Source organism: Rhinoraja longicauda, chromosome 6 (genome assembly GCF_053455715.1).
Source record: "Rhinoraja longicauda isolate Sanriku21f chromosome 6, sRhiLon1.1, whole genome shotgun sequence".
NCBI lineage: Eukaryota > Metazoa > Chordata > Chondrichthyes > Rajiformes > Arhynchobatidae > Rhinoraja > Rhinoraja longicauda.
This window is the reverse complement of record NC_135958.1, coordinates 1012522-1035550: the sequence shown is the minus strand read 5'-3', so window position 1 is coordinate 1035550 and position 23029 is coordinate 1012522. Positions and strand designations below refer to the sequence as shown.

At 40.6% G+C, this 23029-nt stretch overlaps 1 protein-coding gene across 1 annotated transcript in view; it reads right to left on the bottom strand.

The window, feature by feature from the left end:
* The window catches only part of plekhg4 (pleckstrin homology domain containing, family G (with RhoGef domain) member 4), a 108565-nt gene that overhangs the window by 58210 nt on the left and 27326 nt on the right, over positions 1 to 23029 (bottom strand). The window contains exons 8-12 of the mRNA XM_078401526.1: positions 21409 to 21525; positions 14824 to 14922; positions 13466 to 13584; positions 9791 to 9811; positions 2020 to 2158 (exon numbers count right to left, since the gene is read on the bottom strand). Of these exons, the coding sequence (XP_078257652.1) occupies positions 2020 to 2158; positions 9791 to 9811; positions 13466 to 13584; positions 14824 to 14922; positions 21409 to 21525 (495 nt within the window). The remainder of the gene's footprint in view (positions 1 to 2019; positions 2159 to 9790; positions 9812 to 13465; positions 13585 to 14823; positions 14923 to 21408; positions 21526 to 23029) is intronic.

Here is a 23029-nt window from a genome sequence, read left to right as displayed (position 1 = left end):
GTATGCAAACTCATCTATATTTAATGAGCAGGATAAATAGAAAAGACGATAAAATTCAGTCCTGAAAATTTTCAACTGCTAAAATATAAGCAGGAACATAGGATGTTAAATCAAATTTATTATCTATATCATATTTTATTCAGAAACAAAATGAGTTCAGCTGCTGCAGTGCAAATATTAAGTTGGGTGTTGTTAGTGTTTTTCCAAATATAGGACAGTATAAAATAATGAATGTTATATATTCAGAAAGGCTGATTACTTTCAAAACTATTCGTTTGTACACTGACATGAAAGGTGGTTTCCAGCAGTAATTTGACAGTCCAATACAAGGCAGTAAATGGATTATAAACAAAAGACCAAGAAAACAAGGAGACATAAGTTCACAATAGTATTAGACAAATGTAGAAGTAAGGTCAGGAAGTCCTCACTCAGAAAAGAACCAGTAAATTCAATGGACACAATAGTAAATTGAAAAATGTTAAATGAAGCCTATGTAAGTTTGAGAAAAATTAAATTGCTCTGGATCTTTGAAGAATATAAAGCAAGCAGGATAGAACTCAAGTGGGCAATTAGAAGGGCCAAAAGGGGGCTTGAATTGAGATTGGCAAGACAGATTAACGGAAATGCTAAGGCATTTTATACGTGCATTAAAAACAAGAGGGTAACCAGGGAAAAGGTAGGACTGCTAAAGGATAAATGAGGAGATTTATACTTGGAGTCAGAGGATATAGGCAAGGTACTAAACAAGTACTCTGCATCTGTATTTACCAAGTAGAAGAAGATACAGGGCAGTGAGGTCAGCATGGGGAATACTAATATGCTTGGGCAGTTTGAGATCAAGGGGATAGAGTTGGGGCTCCTAAAGAGCATTAAGATGGACAAATCTCCGACTCCTGATGGGATCTATCTCAGGTTATTAAAAGAGGCAAGCAAAGTGATTGCAGGTGCATTGATGATCTTTGTTGTTCCTTTGCTTAGGGAGAAATCTAGAAGTAATCTAGGAAAGTATATGCTGCTTAGCCTACATGAGCGGTAGGTAGCTATTGGAGAAGATTATTCGGGATAGGATTTACTCGCATTAAGCGGACAATGGGCTAATTAGGGACAGTCAGCAAGGCTTTGTCCACATTAGATCATGTCTTATGAACACAATTGAGTTTCTTGAGGAGGTGACGAAAGTGATCGATGAGGGTAGAGGAGTGAATGTTGTCTACAAGGATGGCAGGCTGTCCAGACTTTCCGAAGATTAAGATGCATGGGACGTGTGTAAATCATAAACAAGGAGGTATTATCCTAAAAGTTTGAGCTAGGCAACTAAACAGCAAAACAGGCATACATTTTTCCACAAAGTATAATAGAAATATGTAACTTGTTCCACCAAATGACTGATGCAAATTCAGTCTGAAGGGTCTCGACCCGAAACGTCACCCATTCCTTCTCTCCCGAGATGCTGCCTGACCTGCTGAGTTACTCCAGCATTTTGTGAATAAATACCTTCGATTTGTACCAGCATGTGCAGTTATTTTCTTATACTACTGATGCAATTGTGGTACTGTGGCAATGATAGGTTTTTAATAGGTAGACTTATGATGAAAATATAGATAAATAGAGTTGTTTAGATTAGCCTGTAACTAAATATACATCCTCCCCAGCTGACAAGGGCCCAAATGTACAATTCATATAAATGAGCACCCGGGAGACCATTGGGACGGATTTGCCAGCTGTCTCAGGGCTGCAGGCATCTTTGGCTGGGTGGGAACTTGGTTCGAGGTTGCATTTTCGACTTGAGAACTGTTCAGATCAGAGGAATGGAACCCCACCATTCCTTGGGGAATCTGCCGGTTTCAGGAGCTAAATGTGCTAGTTCATTTCATAACATTACTTTTTCATTAGGCAAAACAATTCATGAATTGAAGTCTTTGCCTAGGTATTTCAACTTCAATATAACAAGTCTCCGATGTGAAGCTATGGTGAATTCACATGAATTATCGCTCTTAAATTGGTTCTTGAATTTCTTACCTCCTTAAACTCTCCTTCATATTTTTTAAACTCTATCAGAAACTCTAGCTCCTGAATGCGTTTATTAGATAACATAACCAGCTGATGAATTCCCTCATCCACTTTGTTATACAATTCTGTTACAGATTCAATCGTATCTCTGTAAGAAAATAATAACGATCAGCATTAAACAGTTGATTTCCTACAGGATAAAACTTGTTTCACTTTTCATATTTCTTTCACTCTTGTTACTCTGCTTATCTTGCATTACTTCCTTTCTTACAATGTTATTTTATTAAACAATGTACACTTGTTCATTATTGAAGTTCAACACTTCCCACAAGCTATGTGTTCATTTTTGGACGGTTTGCCGTTCAGGATAGCAGTCCAGTTATTTGGAATCCCAAGTGAATTAAGGGTGACATTTAGTGCCAAACTGCTAGTTTGCATGAGAAAAAACTCAAACAAGAACAGGGGAAAAGGTTCAGAACTTTTAGATGTAGTGATTTGCTAATTACAGCACAGTTTGCTGAAGTATACTATTTAGAGGTAGATTAGTACACACAGCCAAAATATGGTAGAAAATCTAAACACCAAAACATTTTTAAGAACTGATATAAAGTGAAAAGCATTTTCACTATAACAATCTCCAGTCTACAAGTCACACGTGAATCTCTGTATGGCATCTGCCTGCAATGTCTCACTTAGGTTAAAAATAAACAAGATAAAGTGGGCCAAAATGCTAATTCACAGAAGTATTCACTTTTATCTAGAAATAGTACAAAATTAAAAAAATATGAACCAACATAATTTGACACTTGAAGCATCGGCATGCTGCATCACAGATATTAAAGAGTTCAATTTTTGTTCATTCCTCACAGTGAGAAATGAACACCTCAAGTATGCTAATGAAGGATTTATTAAAATGTGCTTTTCCTTGGGGAAGAAATAAAATGACATGGTTAAATGCAGTGAATTGATTAAACATAATATAAAGATACATGCAGTTAATAATGCTCTGAGCAGATGCGGCCCTCTCTTTAGTCAGATTGTACTGCGTAAGATGTTAGAAGAGAAGAGAAAATAATTTTAAAAATATGGACACTGAAACATTCTTGTTACTTTGCTCCTTTTCAACTACTGGGATTACTTGTTGATTTGGTTTAACCAAATATTTTTATCACTGAAGTTTTGCTAAAGGTGAATATTGAAAGTATAATTGGTGCATCCATTACAATAAACAAATAATTTAATCATCTCTTCCTAAAGGGAAACAATTCACATGTAGCGACGAAAGAGGGCAGCAGATTTTTCCTCCTTGAGTCTTGCTTTTGTATATTTAGAAGAAACTCAAAAGAAATGCTCATACTTGTTTGGTAACTTTTAAACGTAGTGATTTGCTAATTACAGCACAATTTGCTGAAGTATACTATTTAGTGGTAGATTAGTACACACAGCCAAAATATGGTAGAACATCTAAACACCAAAACATTTTTAAGAACTGATATAAAGTGAAAAGCATTTTCACTATCACAATCTCCAGTCTACAAGTAACACGTGAATCTCTGTATGGCATCTGCCTGCAATGTCTCACTTAGGTTCCAAAATGTTCATTCAGATAGTCCTTACTGATAATTAAGTAAAACCTCATAATGTGAAATAATAACATATATTTGCTATTACAGTTATTTTGAAAAGAAACTATTTTCGTGGCTGTGGACTGGTAGTTCTTTCCCTGCAGCTATCAGTTTAATACTTATTCAGATACTACTCCAGCCGTGTTCAATGAAGGAAACTCATTTCAGTTTATATACTGCTCTTTGGAGTCATCCCATAACTTACAATTGTTCCTTAGTTACTCTCAGTTTGTTGCCTATGTCTCTTACATACACTGTGAAGTCTGCTTACAATTAACACAAATTTGACAGTACATATAGCTCAATAGGGAAAATAAACAAGATTTCACAATTGAATGCAAGGCACATTCTCAGCTTTCATCTTGTACTGCCTCTTTTACAAACTAATCCCAAATCAGGAAAACTTGAAGGTGAAAATTACCTGTTTTCCTTGCTGTTTAAATATAATTATGTACTGCAAGATGAAGTTTAGAAATGAAGCTGTTTACTTTCAAATTTACCAGTAACTGGCAGTTACAATAATGCAGCATAAAGTACATCAATGGTCATTATCATTAGTAAGATGCAAATATTTCAGGTAAGGTAAAAGCCTATTGCACATCCATAACTGCCTTTGAGAAAGTGATGACAGACACAAAAAACTGGAGTAACTCAGCTGGACAGGCAGCATCTCTGGAGAAAAGGAATAGGTGACGTTTCGGACCGAGATCCTTCTTCAGAAAATGATATTGTGTTGCTTTCTAGACCCCTGAATTCCCTTGGTGATGGTGTACCCACAATGCTCAGATGCAGGCAGTTTTGGAATTTAAATCCTGCCGTGGCTGAATGAATTTACTGCTCTGATGACTCTGAGATGCAGGCTAATGTTGCAGACATACAAGTTCAAATCCCATCTCATCAAAAGCAGTGGAGAATTTAAACTTAATTATTGAAACAAAATTAAAAGCCAGTAACAGCAATGATAACTATACTACAGTTCACTATTTTCCTTCAGGAAAGGCGATTTTCTATTCTTATCAGCCTGGTCCATTGCAATGTGGTTGATTCCAAAATTTCCAAGCTAAACACTCAGTTGCAAAAAAATTTTAGTACTAAATTATTAATCAGCAGAGGTGGTAAAGTTTGGTTAGAATTAAAAATACTCATTTTTGAGTGAGAGAAAATTATCTTCAATACTTCTTTAAACTCCAGTCAAGAAAGAACACTGGATCAGCAAATCACAAAGAGCTCTTCCAACCTGTGCAGTTGGATTGTTATGTCCGCAGCATTTCCCTGGAAATAAATACTGTGATCGCATGCTGCAATGGTATGAACATTCATTACATGTAGCCTTAGTCTTTAGGATGTTTGCCTATTTTGTTTATCCTCCATCCTTAGCTGTCTGAGAGAAACATGGTGATCCATCTTTAAAATCTCAGGTACAGATGCTCAAAGGTGCATGTTGGTATTGTTCCAGGACATTGTGCAAGTCACAATGAAGGGCAATCAGTGCGCAAATTCCAGTACTGCGCAATGTGAAAAGAAAAATATGCGCCTGTCATCCTTATCTTTCTAAGTGGACATTGTGGATTTGGAAAGGGCAGTCTTGTAAAGGTCATAATATCAACCAGCATGGTTCGGCAAGAGTGATTTAACCAGTCAATATGTCTGATATTGACTTCATGATATTAACTGAATGTGACTGACTTAGTCAATATTCAGAGTTGATTTGGTCACCACCAAAAATCCTCATCACTATTCCTTGACATTCAATATCATTGCCATTGTTAAACTAACTTTCAGGAGCCCCCCTAAAGACCAAAAACTAATCTGCTTAAAAATGATGCCTGCAGTAAAATGGGCATTCAAAAGTGATTCGCTAAATTTCTGACTCCCTTAAGTCTTTTCATCATCTTCACGGCGTAAGCATGAATGTGCTGGAACGCTGTCTGCTTGAAGATCATGAAGTTGAATCTATCAAAGACAAGCATCCCACATTTTGGTATTATATCCATTACCTTAAACATTGATTACATCCATTATTGAGGCACATTGGCAGCAGTGCGAATGATCCATATTGTAATTCATGTTACCCAATGCTTATTTGGGGTTGCACAGTTGGACAGCTGGTAAAGCTGCTGCCATAGCGCCAGAAATCTGGGTTCAAACCTGACCTCAGATGCTGTCTGCATGGAATTTGCACTTTCTCATGTGACCATGAGTTTCCTCCGTGTGGTCCGTTTTCCTCCCACATCCCAAAGACAGGCTGGCTTGTTGGTTAATTGGCTTCTGTAAATTGCCCTTAGTGGGTACGGAATAGATGAGAAAGTGGGACAACATAGAACTAGTGTGAACAGGTGATCAATGTTTGATGTGAACTCTGTGGGCCGAAATGCCTGTTTCTGTGCTGTGTCTCTAAATTAATCCATGAGGTGCAATTCGAAACCCACTATCTTGACTGCCAAGATAGAAAAGGGCAGCAGGCATACATGACCACCATACTACACACCTTGTAAGTATAATCAATGTTCCTTCACTGTCACTTTGTCTGCACCCTTAAGCATCGTAGAAAATATTTTGAGAATACCTTCCCCTGAAGGATGACAGCCATTTATGAATGTGGCCCTTCAATGGAAATGGAGGAATGCTCAATAAGTGCTGGTCCTGCTATTAAGGGCAACATCCATGGTAACCATAATGCCAAGTTAAACTAACCACCTCCGCCTGCAGGTGATACAAATTAACTTGCAAATAGCCAGCAATCCCAAACTTTCTATTGGTTTTTACAACAGATTGTTGTGCATATAAAGCTGAATATAAAAAATCAAGAAGAGGGTGTGAGAGATTTAGTTAATGATGGCAACTTTATCTTGCTCACTACAGTAAAACTCCAATAATTTTGCTAACCGTCTATTCATAAATTCTGGTAGTTCAGCATCTGGTTCACTAGGTGATGTTTCCCGCATTCCCTTTCAACTCACCAGAGCCCCATTTCCCAATTCCCTTTCAACCGTGTTTCCCACACTCCTTTCAACTTATTGAGTTAACTGAAATGGTTTTGTTTAATTGAAGAAAAAGTCTGTGATGCATTAATAAGGGTAACATTCAATAGACAATAGACAATAGGTGCAGGAGTAGGCCATTCGGCTCTTCGAGCCAGCACCGCCATTCAATGTAATCATGGCTGATCATTCTCAATCAGTACCCCGTTCCTGCTTTCTCCCCATACCCCCTGACTCCGCTATCCTTAAGAGCTCTATCTAGCTCTCTCTTGAATGTATTCAGAGAATTGGCCTCCACTGCCCTCTGAGGCAGAGAATTCCAGATTCACAACTCTCTGAATAAAAAAGTTTTTCCTCATCTCTGTTCTAAATGGCCTGCCCCTTATTCTTAAACTGTGGCCCCTGGTTCTGGACTCCCCCAACATTGGGAACATGTTTCCTGCCTCTAACATGTCCAACCCCTTAATAATCTTATACGTTTCGATAAGATCCCCTCTCATCCTTCTAAATTCCAGTGTATACAAACCTAGTCGCTCCAGTCTTTCAACATATGACAGTCCCGCCATTCCGGGAATTAACCTAGTAAACCTACGCTGCACGCCCTCAATGGCAAGAATATCCTTCCACAAATTTGGAGACCAAAACAGCACACAGTACTCCAGGTGCGGTCTCACTAGGGCCCTGTACAACTGCAGAAGGACCTCTTTGCTCCTATACCCAACTCATCTTGTTATGAAGGCCAACATTCCATTGGCTTTCTTCACTGCCTGCTGTACCTGCATGCTTCCTTTCAGTGACTGATGCACTAAGACACCCAGATCACGTTGTACGTCCCCTTTTCCTAACTTGACACCATTCAAATAATAATCTGCCTTCCTATTCTTACCACCAAAGTGGATAACCTCACACTTATCTACATTAAACTGCATCTGCCATGCATCCGCCCACTCACACAACCTGTCCAAGTCACCCTGCAACCTCATAGCATCTTCCTCACAGTTCACACTGCCACCTAGCTTTGTATCATCGGCAAATTTGCTAATGGTACTTTTAATCCCTTCATCCAAGTCATTGATGTATATTGTAAATAGCTGCGGTCCCAACACCGAGCCTTGCGGTACCCCACTAGTCACTGCCTGCCATTCTGGAAGGGACCCATTTATCCCCACTCTTTGCTTTCTGTCTGTCAACCAACTTTCTATCCATGTCAGTACTCTACCTCCAATACCATGTGCTCTAATTTTGCCCACCAATCTCCTATGTGGGACCTTGTCGAAGGCTTTCTGAAAGTCGAGGTACACCACATCCACCGGCTCTCCCCTGTCAATTTTCCTAGTTACATCCTCAAAAAATTCCAGTAGATTAGTCAAGCACGATTTCCCCTTCGTAAATCCATGCTGACTCGGAACGATCCTGTTACTGCGATCCAAATGCTCCGCAATTTCGTCTTTTATAATTGACTCCAGCATCTTCCCCACCACTGATGTCAGACTAACTGGTCTATAATTTCCCGTTTTCTCTCTCCCTCCTTTCTTGAAAAGTGGGATAACATTAGCTACCCTCCAATCCACAGGAACTGACCCGGAATCTATAGAACATTGGAAAATAATCACTAATGCGTCCACAATTTCTAGAGCCACCTCCTTAAGCACCCTGGGATGCAGACCATCAGGCCCTGGGGATTTATCAGCCTTTAGTCCCATTAGTCTACCCAAAACGTTTTCCTGCCTAATGTGGATTTCCTCCAGTTCCTCTGTCACCCTAGGATCTCTGGCCACTAGAACATCTGGGAGATTGTTTGTATCCTCCTCAGTGAAGACAGATCCAAAGTACCGGTTCAACTCGTCTGCCATTTCCTTGTTCCCCATAATAAATTCCCCTGCTTCTGTCTTCAAGGGACCCACATTTGCCTTGACTATTTTTTTCCTCTTCACATACCTAAAAAAGCTTTTACTATCCTCCTTTATATTATTGGCTAGTTTACCCTCGTACCTCATCTTTTCTCCCCGTATTGCCTTTTTAATTATCTTCTGTTACTCTTTAAAAGAGTCCCAATCCTCTGGCTTCCCACTCTTCTTTGCTATGTTATAATTCTTCCCTTTTATTTTTATGCTGTCCTTGACTTCCCTTGTCAGCCACGGGTGCCTCTTACTCCCCTTAGAATCTTTCCTCCTCTTTGGGATAAATTGATCCTGCAACTTCTGCATTATTCCCAGGAATACCTGCCATTGCTGTGCCACAGTCTTCCCTGCTAGGGCCTCCTTCCAGTCAGTTTTGGCAACTCCTGCCTCATGCCTCTGTAATTCCCTTTGCTATACTGTAATACTGACACCTCCGATTTTCCCTTCTCCCTCTCAATTTGTAGAGTAAAACTTATCATATTGTGGTCACTGCCTCCTAATGGCTCATTTACCTCGAGTCCCCTTATCAGGTCAGGTTCATTACATAACACTAAATCCAGAATTGCCTTCTCCCTGGTAGGCTCCAGTACAAGCTGTTCTAAGAATCCATCTCGGAGGCACTCCACAAACTCTCTTTCCTGGGGTCCATTACCAACCTGATTTTCCCAGTCTACCTGCATGTTGAAATCTCCCATGACCACCGTAGCATTACATTTGTGACATGCCAATAGTCAGGAAAATCTGCCAGTCCGACACAACTAAGTCATGAAGATAGATCCAAAATGCTGGAGTAACTCAGCGGGACAGGCAACATCTCTGGAGAGAAGGAATGGATGACATTTCGGGTCGAGACCCTTCTTATCACTCTCTTAAAAATCTCTCGTTTCCCTTATCCCAAACCAGTCTGGAGAAGGGTCTCGACCATTTTGGGTCTATCTTCGGTTTAAACCAGCATCAGCAGTTCCTTCCTACACAACCTGATTGTGCTGGATTACTGGAGCTTTGCAGAGTTAACTGGAGGAAATCTCTGATCACTCAATTGTGGAAATTGGACAATCAATCTAACAATCAATGTACCAAATCACTGACAATGGACAGCTAGAGAGTAGGGGTCTTAACTGTTCGTCCTGAATCATCTGCATAGATTTCTCTATTTTTCTTTCATCATTATGTCTGGAGTTTTGCAAGTCTTAGCTTCTTTCTAATTCTTTTCTATTTGTTAATCTTGACAGCAGAAGAGTATCTCAGTTTCAACATAGATATTGGAGATGACCTATTCTGTTTCTCACACCTTCTCTCCAACTGTTCATCATTACTGGTGGCAAATCTGGTAATATAAACATGACCATTGGGCAAATGTCCTGCTACTAATATTTAATCCTCCATCTTGTTCTTCCAGATAACTCTGAGGAAGATTGATTTCAAAAGCTTTGATTTGGAGTTTCAAACAGGTCAGAGCTTCCAGTTCCTTGGCGTTAGTACTACCAGCAAACTGTCGATTACCAGCCACATTAATGAGACAGCCAAGAAGGCACACCAATGCCTCTAGTTCCTGACGAAAATTGGCACGGTTAGTTCAGAGATACAGCATGGCAACAGCCCCTTCAGCCCACCGAGTTTGCACCGGCCAGCGATCCCCACACATTAACACTACTCTACACACACTAGGGACAATTTACACATGCACAAAGCCAATTAACCTACATACCTGTATGTCTTTGGAGTGTGGGAGGAAACCGAAGATCTCGGAGAAAACCCATGTGGTCACGGGGAATATCCTGATAGGATATTCCCTAGGACATTGAGGGAAGTTAGTCCAGAAATAGCAGGGGCTATGACGGAAATATTTCAAACGTCATTAGAAACAGGGATGGTGCCGGAAGATTGGCGCATTGCGCATGTTGTGCCTTTGTTTAAAAAAGGTTCTAAAAGTAAACCTAGCAATTATAGACCTATTAGTTTGACGTCTGTGGTGGGAAAATTAATGGAAAAGATACTTAGGGACAATATATATAATTATTTGGATAATCAAGGCCTGATTAGAAACAGTCAACATGGATTTGTGCCTGGAAGGTCATGTTTGACTAATCTTCTTGAATTTTTTGAAGAGGTTACCAGGGAAATTGATAAGGGCAAGGCTGTGGATGTTGTCTATATGGACTTCAGTAAGGCATTTGACAAGGTTCCACATGGAAGGTTGATTAAGAAGGTTAAATCGTTGGGTATTAATAGTGAGGTTGCAAGATGGATTCAACAATGGCTGAATGGGAGATACCAGAGGGTAACGGTTGACAATTGTATGTCAGGTTGGAGGCCAGTGTCTAGTGGAGTGCCCCAAGGATCTGTGTTGGGTCCACTGTTGTTTGTCATTTACATTAATGATCTGGATGATGGTGTGGCAAATTGGATTAGTAAATATGCAGATGATACTAAGATAGGTGGAGTAGTTGATAGTGAGGTAGATTTTCAAAGTCTACAGAGAGACTTGGGCCTTTTGGAAGGGTGGGCTGAAAGATGGCAGATGGAGTTTAATGCTGATAAGTGTGAGGTGCTGCATTTTGGTAGGACAAATCAAAATAGGACGTACAGGGTAAATGGTAGGGAATTGAGGAATGCAGTGGAACAGAGGGATCTGGGAATAACTGTGCATTGTTCCCTGAAGGTGGAATCTCATGTGGATAGGGTGGTGAAGAAGGCGTTTGGTATGCTTGCCTTTATAAATCAGAGCATCGAGTATAGAAGTTGGGATGTAATGTTGAAATTGTACAGGGCATTGGTGAGGCCAAATCTGGAGTATGGTGTGCAGTTCTGGTCGCCAAATTATAGGAAGGATGTCGACAAAATGGAGAGGGTACAGAGGAGATTTACTAGAATGTTGCCTGGGTTTCAGCACTTAGGCTACAGAGAGAGGTTGAACAGGTTGGGTCTTTATTCTTTGGAGCGTAGAAGGTTGAGGGGGGACTTGATAGAGGTTTTTAAAATTTTGAGAGGGACGGACAGAGTTGACGTGGGTAGGCTTTTCCCTTTGAGAGTGGGGAAGATTCCAACAAGGGGACATAGCTTCAGAATTGAGGGACAAAGGTTTAGGGGTAACATGAGGGGGAACTTCTTTACTCAGAGGGTTGTGGCTGTATGGAATGGGCTTCCGGTGGAAGTGGTGGAGGCTGGCTCGATTTTATTATTTAAGAGTAAATTGGATAGGTATATGGATAGGAGGGGATTGGAGGGTTATGGTCTGAGTGCAGGTAGATGAGACTAGGTCAGGGAGAATGGTCGGCGTGGACTGGTAGGGCCGGACAGGCCTGTTTCCATGCTGTAGTTGTTATATGTTATATATGTTAACATACAAACTCTGTACAGACAGCATCGGTAGTCGGGTTCGAACCCAGGTCTCCGGCGCTGCAAGCGCTGTAGGCAACAACTCTACAGCTGCGCCACCGTGCCACCCCCCAATGACTCTTACAAACTTCTACAGATGCACCATTTAAAGCATACTATCGGATTCCATCACAGCTTGGTTTTGGAACAACTCTGCCCAAGACCCCATGAAATTGCAGAGAGTTGTAGATATAGTCCTGTCCATCACAAGGACCAGACCTCCTACCATTGACTCCATCGACATTTCATACAACTTTGGAAAAGCAGCCACCATAATCAAAGAATGATCCCACCCCGATCATTCCTTCTTCTCCATGTTCCTGTCCGGCAGAACATATAGAAATTTAAAAGCATGCACCAGCAGACTCAGGAACAGCTTCTACCCTCTGAACAGTCAGTCCATAAGGGACTGTCCAATTTACCTCTATCCCATTGTGGGCACTGGACTTTGTCTATGGAACTGATGTGCTACAATGCTGAGAACTATATTCTGCACTCTGTATCTTCCTGTTTGCTCTAGCTATTGTACTTGAGTTTGACTTGATTGTATTTATGTACAGTATATTTAATTTATTTGGATAGCTTTCCAAAACAAAGCTTTTCTCTGTATCTCCGTACACATGATCATAATAAACCTAAACATGATTTTCTGTTTATTAACTTTAGTCACAGAATTCTAAACAGGAATTAAGTACATTATTTAATACTATTAACAGCATGGTGCCAAGAGCACCCTTGTATGAAATTCACAATGTCTTCTTTATACTTTACCATTACATTTGTTTTTGTGTTAAAAATAAGGAAATAACATCAAGTTCTGGTCGCCTCTTCCTTTAACCCTCCTGTTGCCAATTATTGCACTTCTAGTTAATGTAGCACAAGTTGACATTTTTCAAGAAGGTTTGACAAGGATGAGTAAACAAATTGAAGGGAGATTTTTCATTTCAGTGCTCTCAATAGAGAATGATTCTTGCTGAAAGTATATATGAAAACTTTCCACCTCAAGCATGAGATTTTCCATGGAGTTCTTTGCCCAAAAGCATACAGGTGAACTTTACTAACCCAAGTCCTTAAAAATGAGAATATTCACATGAGGACCATGTAATTTCACCTTAAACATGCCAATAAATATAGAAAATAGGTGAAAAGTTGAGCTCTTGACTTTCTTGAATGTTAACTTCAAATCGATTGTAAAGTTTTTTTCCACCATCACTACAATGACCAAGACAAAAATAATATTCTGCCCTGGGAACTTCGCAATATTTTGAGGTTACTGATGTTTTTATATAATTATATTCTTTTTGGGTTTTTTCATGACGAGTTTCAATACAAGAAAATGTTCCAGAACATGGTCCTTTCTGAGCACAGCACTTTAACAAGCATGCATCTCCACTCATTTCAAGTTATCTTTTTTCTAATGTCTTTGTGGCTAAACCAGAATGTATTTCCCCCTTATGGACGCGGCACCTGCAGTCATTGTTTTGAGGATACCAACATTTGTGTACACTTCATTTCTTTGTAGGAGAATGTTTAATGTTACCTGAACATTCCTGTTCCAGGGATATATAACTCCTCTTTTCTCAGTCTAGCAATGATCACTCCTCCTTCAAGCTGCAATCTAACCAAGCTTGCATCTTCCAGTACATTCTTCATTAGTTGCTTATACTGCTGCAAAAAAACACTGGCCTCCTGTGAACAAAGTTAAATTATATTCCCAGGTCACTAAAGATTTATATTTGCCAATGTCAATATCATCACATCAACAAACCAGAATCCACTCAATATTCCAAATGTGGTCTCGCCAACGTCTTGTGCAATTACAACATGACATCCCAATTCCTGTACTCATTACCCTAATGATGAAGGCAAGAGTGCCAAACACCTCCTTCACCACCCTATCTAGCCACATTTCCACTATCAGGAACTGTTTACCTATACCCCTAGGTGTCTCTGCTGGAAAGTAGTGGTGAAGTTAATGAAGTCCATGAGTTCAGCATGGGTGCACCGATGCAGTCGTCAATATAACGGAGATAGAGTTCAGGGAAGGGGCCATGTACGCCTGGAACAGGGATTGTTCAACGTACTCTACAAAACCATCCAATTTCCCTCTCCTAACATGCTACTCCGCTTAGCGGAGCTGGTCCTCACCCTTAACAACGTCTCCTTCGACTCCTCCCACTTCCTCCAGGTCCAAGGCGTAGCTATGGGCACCTGCATGGACCCCAGCTATGCCTGCCTCTTTGTAGGAAACGTTAAACAATCCTAAGAAACTCCAAGCCATCCCGGACAAAATAGCCTCCTTGATTGGATCCCCAGCCCCCACCATACACATTGATCACTTCGCCACTGGCGCAGAGTGACAGAAGTGGGTACCACCGACAAAATGCACTGCAGTTACTTGCCAAGGAGACACCACAGGATCTTCATCTTCTCAGCTGTGCCTCGAGGAAGGGCTTAAGATGCGTAAGAATTTCCCCTCCAAGTTGCAGGGCACACCAACTTGAAAATAGATCCCTATTTCTTCATTGTTGGCAGGTCTAAATCCTGGAACTCCTTACTCAACAGTATGGTGGACATACATTAATCAGAAAAACTGTTGCAGTCTGGGGAAATGGCTTACCATTACCATCTCAAGGCATAATAATAGTTGAATATTAAATACTGTCCTTGTCAGCAATGCCCAAATCTCTCAAAATGAATAAATTATAAAACAGTCAGGTAAACTGCAGTTGAACAGTTTAATCAAATAATCTATTATTTAAAAGAACTGAAGCATTTAATGTCTGAATAGAGCAAAATGCATTTATTTTTTATCAATTTGGCATTCTCCAGCAGTCAGAAGCCATTGCAGGACTGTGGTTACTGTACACAGGCTGCTGTAAATGAAAATTATTAAAATGCCTTAGAATATTAAAACTTAACAATTACCTCAGCAGTTTCTGGTAGTCTGTTTGATCTTAGGTTCTCAATGTTGCTCTGGATAAAACCACTTGCACCTATGCATCCCTGCATAAGCTGTTCCAGTTTCTGTAGTGACACAAATTTGTTGAAAATAATTTAAAACAATCATTACACACAAAATATCTTCCAGATGACATATACAGTGCCCTCCATAATGTTTGGGACAAAGACCCATCATTTATTTATTTGTCTCTGTACTCCACAATTTGAGATTTGTAATAGAAAAAAAATCACATGTGGTTAAAGTGCACATTGTCAGATTTTATTAAAGGGTATTTTTATACATTGTGGTTTCACCATTTAGAAATTACAGCTGTGTTTATACATAGACCCCCTTGTTTCAGGGAACCATAATGTTTGGGTCAAATGGCTTCACAGACGTTTGTAATTGCTCAGATGTGTTTAATTGCCTTGTGTATAAGAGAGCTCTCAGCACCCAGTCTTTCCTCCAGTCTTTCCATCGCCTTTGGAACCTTTTAATGCTGTTTATCAACATGAGGGCCAAAGTTGTGCCAATGAAAGTCAAAGAAGCCATTATGAGACTGAGAAACAAGAATAAAACTGTTAGAGACATCAGCCAAACCTTAGACTTACCAAAATCAACTGTTTGGAACATCATTAAGAAGAGAGCACTGGTGAGCTTCCTAATTGCAAAGGGACTGGCAGGCCAAGGAAGACCTCCACAGCTGATGACAGAAGAATTCTCTCTATAATAAAGAAAAATCCCCAAACACCTGTCCGACAGATCAGAAACACTCTTCAGGAGTCGGGTGTGGATTTGTCAATGACCAATTTGTCAATGACCATTGTCCGCAGAAGACTTCATGAACAGAAATACATAGGCTGCACTGCAAAATGCAAACTACTGGTTAGCGGTAAAAATAGGATGGCCAGGTTACAGTTTGCCAAGAAGTACTTAAAAGAGCAACCACAGTTATGGAAAAAGGTCTTGTGGACAGATGAGACGAAGATTAACTTATATCAGAGTGATGGCAAGAGCAAAGTATAGAGAAGAGAAGAAACTGCCCAAGATCCAAAGCATACCACCTCATCTGTGAAACACGGTGGCGGGGGTGTTATGGCCTGGGCATGTATGGCTGCTGAAGATATTGGCTCAAGTCAAGTCAAGTTTATTTGTCACATACACATACACGATGTGCAGTGAAATGAAAGTGGCAATGCCTGCGGATTGTGCACAAAAAAGAATTACAGTTACAGCATATAAATAAAGTTAATAAAGTTAATATAGAGAAGACAAAATTTAGTCCCTGGAGTTATAAAAGTTAACAGTCCTGATGGCCTGTGGGAAGAAACTCCGTCTCATCCTCTCCGTTTTCACAGCGTGACAGCGGGGGCGTTTGCCTGACCGTAGCATCTGGAACAGTCCGTTACTGGGGTGGCAGGGGTCCCTCATAATCTTGCTTGCTCTGGATCTGCACCTCCTGATGTATAGGTCCTGCAGGGGGGCGAGCGTAGTTCCCATGGTGCGTTCAGCCGAACGCACTACTCTCTGCAGGGCCTTCCTGTCCTGGGCAGAGCTGTTCCCAAACCAGACTGTAATGTTGCCGGACAGGATGCTCTCTACAGCCCCAGAGTAGAAGCATTGAAGGATCCTCAGAGACACTCTGAATTTCCTCAGCTGTCTAAGGTGGTAAAGGCGCTGCTTTGCCTTACCCACCAGTGCGGCAATGTGCGTTGCCCATGTCAGATCCTCTGTGATGTGGACTCCCAAGTATTTAAAACTGCTCACCCTATCCACAGTAGACCCATTTATTTCCAGTGGCGTGTACGTCCTTGGATGTTGAGCCCTTCTAAAGTCCACAATCAGCTCCTTAGTTTTTGTGACATTCAAGAGGAGGCTATTGTCCTGACACCAGAGTGCCAGATCAGCCACCTCCTCCCGGTAGGCCTTCTCATCGTTGTCGGAGATCCGGCCCACCACCACAGTGTCATCAGCAAACTTGATGTTTATTGATGATACAACTGCTGATGGTAGTCGCATAATGAATTCTGAAGTGTATAGACACATCCTATCTGCTCAAGTTCAAACAAATGCCTCAAAACTCATTGGCCGGCAGTTCATTCTACAGCAAGACAATAATCCCCAAAATACTGCTAAAGCAACAAAGGATTTTTTCAAAGCTAAAAAATGGTTAATTCTTGAGTGGCCATGACAATCACCCGATCTGAACCCAATTGAGCATGCCTTTTATATGCTGAAGAGAAAATTGAAGGGGACTAGCCCCCAAAACAGGCATAAGCTAAAGATGGCTGCAATACAGGCCTGGCAGAGCATCACCAGAGAAGACACCCAGCAACTGGTGATGTCCATGAATCACAGACTTCAAGCAGTCATTGCATGCAAAGGATATGCAACAAAATACTAAACTCGACTACTTTCATTTAGGTGACATTGCTGTATCCCAAACATTATGGTGCCCTGAAATGGGGGAGACTATGTATAAACACAGCTGTAATTTCTACATGGTGAAACCAAAATGTATAAAAATGGCCTTTATTAAATTCTGACAATGTGCACTTTAACCACATGTGAATTTTTTTCTATTACAAATCTCAAGTTGTAGAGTAAAGAGGCAAATAAATAAATGATGGGTCTTTGTCCCAAACATTATGGAGGGCACTGTAGATGAAATCAAGATATTTCAGACATATTATTTACAATCTAGATCGCAATAAAATCTATTATCTTTGATCAATATTAATATTTCTTTTTGCCATTAATATTACTTTTATATTCTTAATGGGTGAAAAAAGTGTATGTTGTAAACAGATTATTCACCTTATTTTTCATTTAAAGGGGATAAGAAACTAACAAAAAGGAAAGAAGGCTTTTGAGGCAAAGTTACCGTATGTTTTTTACTTTATGTAGGTGACAATGTCTCTTAGAAGTCATAGTGGGCTTTACGAGGATTGTATCTGTGTTTGTCTGCAATTTCTTTCCATACAAATAATCCACTGCTGGAAAACATACATGGAGTTAAATTGCTTGTGTTGATTGAAGAAGAGGTGCACATCTCAACCAGTAGTTGACATCATTCTACAAGCTTTCAAAGATTGCTGGAAGGGTGAGAGCTGGTACTCCAGTTTTCGGACACAGCTCTGCAGAACTTTGCTAATGGAGAGAGGAGGCAAGAGGGCCTTCTCCTACTGATGGCCAGGAAACGCACGTGATAAGTATCAAAATATAGTGGGAACAAAGTTAACCATAGGAGCAAAAATCCTGGAACATGATCACAAAGTCACATAATGTTTAATGCACTCACACTCCACATCAGCCCACAAAGTCCAACCCGAACATGTTGTCAAATTAAACATCTCTTCTGCTTGCAACTGATCCATACCCCTACATATCCATGTGCCTATCTAAAACGTTCTTAAATGCCCCTATCATATCTGCCTCCACTACCACCCTTGACAATGTGTTCCAAGCATCCACCACTCTGAGCAAAGTAATTTGCCCCACACATTTCCTTTAAACTTTGCTCCTCTCACCTTAAAGTTCCGTGCTGTAGACTTTGAGATTTTCATCTTGGGAAAAAAGTTGACTACCTACCCTATCTATATCTCTCATAATTGTGTGCACTTCTATGGGGTCTTGGCTGGTTTTAGCTGAAAATCGGGGCTTTTGTTGAGCCAGAATCATATTCTTCTCAGCATTGAAGTTGTAACTTGATAAATGTCAATATTTGAGGTCAAAATCAGCACTGATTTTCAGCCCCATTCCTCAGCTTCTATTGCAGAATAGGGTGCCCAACATCTGAGTGTGACATTGGGACCTCATATTTTCTAATGCAAATTCAAGTAAATCTGAAAACTTAAAACTCTCCTTCCATCAATCACGAACAAAAACACCAGTCGTTGATGAACCTTTCCTGAATAGCAAGTTGGTGGGATGAAGGGGTGGGCTTGTGCTGGGAGACTTCCATACTATACTGTCCCTGCATATGATTAACACACATCTTAAGCCAGATTAATGTGCTCTAATTTGGCAATGTTATGGTCACATCAGTTTAATGTGGATAAGTGTGAGGTTATTCACTTTGGAAGTAAGAATAGAAAGGCAGATTATTATCTGAATGGTGTCAAGTTAGGAAGAGGGGATGTTCAACGAGATCTGGGTGTCCTAGTGCATCAGTCACTGAAAGGAAGCATGCAGGTACAGCAGGCAGTGAAGAAAGCCAATGGAATGTTGGCCTTCATAACAAGAGGAGTTGAGTATAGGAGCAAAGAGGTCCTTCTACAGTTGTACCGGGCCCTGGTGAGACCGCACCTGGAGTACTGTGTGCAGTTTTGGTCTCCAAATTTGAGGAAGGATATTCTTGCTATTGAGGGCGTGCAGCGTAGGTTCACTAGGTTAATTCGCGGAATGGCGGGACTGTCGTATGTTGAAAGGCTGGAGCAATTAGGCTTGTATACACTGGAATTTAGAAGGATGAGGGGGGATCTTATTGAAACATATAAGATAATTAGGGGATTGGACACATTAGAGGCAGGAAACATGTTCCCAATGTTGGGGGAGTCCAGAACAAGGGGCCACAATTTAAGAATAAGGGGTAGGCCATTTAGAACGGAGATGAGGAAGAACTTTTTCAGTCAGAGAGTGGTGAAGGTGTGGAATTCTCTGCCTCAGAAGGCAGTGGAGGCCAGTTCGTTGGATGCTTTCAAGAGAGAGCTGGATAGAGCTCTTAAGGATAGCGGAGTGAGGGGGTATGGGGAGAAGACAGGAACGGGGTACTGATTGAGAGTGATCAGCCATGATCGCATTGAATGGCGGTGCTGGCTCGAAGGGCTGAATGGCCTACTCCTGCACCTATTGTCTATTGTCTATTGTCTTATCAGTGTCTTATTGTCAGGAGGGCTGGTAATCACTCTGTCCACTCAGCATACGTAAAAACACCGTGCAATATAGATGGTGCCATTTTAACTAATATGTTGCTCAACACAATTCAGATTAAATACGTGGGCTTCCCATTTCATGGAAGTCTGATAGCTTAATTCTGGGCAGTAAAGGTATAGTTACCATTAGGCATTGGAACTAAAAACTTCTCAATTCAGTTCCTGGATGCATTCACTTATACATTTAGAACGCAAGGTTAGTGAAGCAGAATAAATATTTTATCATCGGGCCTGTATGGAAAAATTAATGAATCAAATATGCTACCAGTGATTCCTATTGGAGAACTGAACATACAAAATTCATATTCCCCTTGCAGTAAAGATTTTAGGGTCCATACAGCAATTTTCAATCATCTTCCACAAAAAAACATCCTGGAAAGGACTGGGATCAATAATGTGATGCAGAAACAGAGAAGTTGTCATCAGCAATTCACTGCTGGCCAGTAGGTTGTGCTCTGAACCAGATAAGAACATTATACACTCATTGAAGAATTCTGTGTCATGTCCTTTATGCCTTTAATTTGAATAGATTGGAAGTGCTCCAAGAGTTTCAGATTATTGTTCGTATTATAAAACGAGTTTCTCAAAGGTCACTACATTAAAAAATATTCTTAAAACTTTTCATGAATTGTTAAAGTACATTATGGCTTGTTAACTTTTGACATTTTTCAGATCTTTAGAAGCATTATTAATTGTTCATGCCATCTACTTTTGACTGTCCCTACATGATGTTCCCTAATGTAAGAACGGAAGTTGTAACAGTGTGCCTTACCACAGAAAATCCCGCCAGGTGTGTAACTCGGATTACCTCTAAAGACAACAATGCCTGTCACTGATTGTTAAATCTGCCCCAATATTCAATCTGTATTATAAATCACTAGCATGCTGTTCTGTTCACATTTACAAAGATGACTAGATGAATCCTCCTCAGTAGAAACGCAAACATATGCTGAAGATTTTAAGATTTAGTTGTTATCTCTTGTAATTTAAGAGGTTACCTTGATAAATGTCTAATTGCACCAAACGATACACGATGATGAGCAGTCAATAGTTTAAATAAATTATGTCATCACTAACTTGGATTTGAACGTGTCAAATTATTTCCAGTAATAAAAAATAAAGAAAATTGTTCCATACATATCATGTTAATGGAGTAAGCAAATTGGTCAAAATCAGTATGCCTTTGTTTTGCTAGAAAATAGATTGTGCTTGCACCACTGGCATTTTCTCTTTTGATAATGCACAGTAGGCAGAGGTGAAAATTGAAGCCTTCAGATATTCCACATTGGCCAGCCAAATTTCTTTTATCACGCTATCTTGCTCATTCAACTGCTTTTATCATGGAAGATATTTCCATCTGCTACCATCTACATTTGCTGAATTTAGGTATTACAAAACAAATTAATCAGAACAGTTTGAATTTATTTATAATTGTTGCTTTTTTCATTTTTTAAGTATATGCAATGCTTATTTATTTCTTCCTTCTTTTCTCGATGAGACTATGTCCTACTGCCAGCAATGACCAGACACCTAAACTGTAGGCAAATTTTCTTTGACATATTGTGGTCTTTTTTAATTTGATGATTGGATCCAGCATTTAAATTGCATCAAATAGTGTAGTCAACTGACACTCACCATGCGGAAGCACATCCAGTCACTGTGACTGTAGGCAGAAGTTCCATCAAATTCTGGTGGCAGCTGATTGTTTTCTACATGTTTATGTAATGACTTCAAAGCAGTAAGTAGTTCAAACTGTGCACAAAAAAGGAGGCTACATTTAACACGAGTTTATTTTAAAAGTTAAGTTCAGTAAGTCAAATAAAAGCAGATAAGCAATTCTAATAGTGTAACAGACAGAAATTCATAAAGATTGTTAAATTTGAAATTCATGCATTTACGGCATCATTCAATTATCAAATCTGTATTAAAAATCATGGGTAGACACAAAATGCTGGGGTAACTGAGCGGGACAGGCAGCATCTCTGGAGTGAAGGAATGGGTGACGTATTGGGTTGAAACCCTTCTTCAGATTATGTCCATGTGAAAAGTTAATATAGCCTAGAAGTTATCAGATCTTAAATTCCATCATCTATTCAACTTAATGCTTAAATCAATCAAATTGCAGAATTTGGGATCAACTGTCGCAAAACCATTATATAATTTCAGGCATATAACATTGCAAACATTAGTGGCAAGCCAGAGGATTGGGAAGCTTTTAAAGAACAGAAGGTAACTAAAAAGGCAAGACGGGGAGAAAAGATGAAATACGAAGGTAAGCTAGCTAATAATATAAAAGAGGATAGCAAGAGTTTCTTCCGTTTTTTCAAAAGTAAGAAAGAGGCAAGAGTGGACGTTGAACCGCTGGTAAATAAGGCAGAAGTGATAATGGGGAATGAAGAAATGGCAGAGGAGTTGAATAACTTTTTTGCATCAGTCTTTACAGTGGAAGACACCAGCAACGTGCCTGAAATTCAAGAGAGTCAGGGGTGGAAGTTAGTGGAGTGGCTATTGCTCAGGAGAAGGTGACAATAGACAATAGGTGCAGGAGTAGGCCATTCGGCCCTTCGAGGTGCTTGGGAAGCTGAAAGGGCTGAAGGTAGATAAGTCACCTGGACCAGATGGACTGCACCCTAGGGTTCTGAAAGGGGTGGCTTTAGAGATCGTGGAGGCATTGATAGTGAAACATTCAAGAATCACTAGTCAGGAGTGGTCCCAGATGATTGGAAAATTGCCAATATTACCCTGCTGCACAAGATGGGAGCAAAGCAGAATAGTGGGAACTTCAGTCTGACCGGTGATGGGTGAGATTTTAGAATCCACTAGAAAAGGGTGGACCTGTTGGGCCCAAACCTCTCCTGCATTGGTCTAGCACCCTCCTCTCCCCCACTCTTCCCCTCCCCCCCCCCACTCATCCACTCCACCCCCCCTTATCCCCCCTCCTCCCCTCACCCCCCCACCTACTCCATCCCCCCTTATCCCCCCTCCTCCCCTCACCCACTCCATCCCCCCTCAACTCCCCCCTCTTCCCACCCCTCCCCCCGGCCGTTTGCACCATCGCAAAGTCGAAATATCGTAAGTCGAAGCATCGTCAGTCGGGGAGCATCTGTATTCGATCAATGGGCCCCAACTGCGCAGGCGCGGGCCCGTTTGGTTCCCATTGTGACGTTGAACACGGAGGTATTTTACTGCGGAGGTGCGGCTGATGGGCAGGGGAAGTGGGAAAGGGATTTAATAAAGTTTTAAAAGTATGTACAAA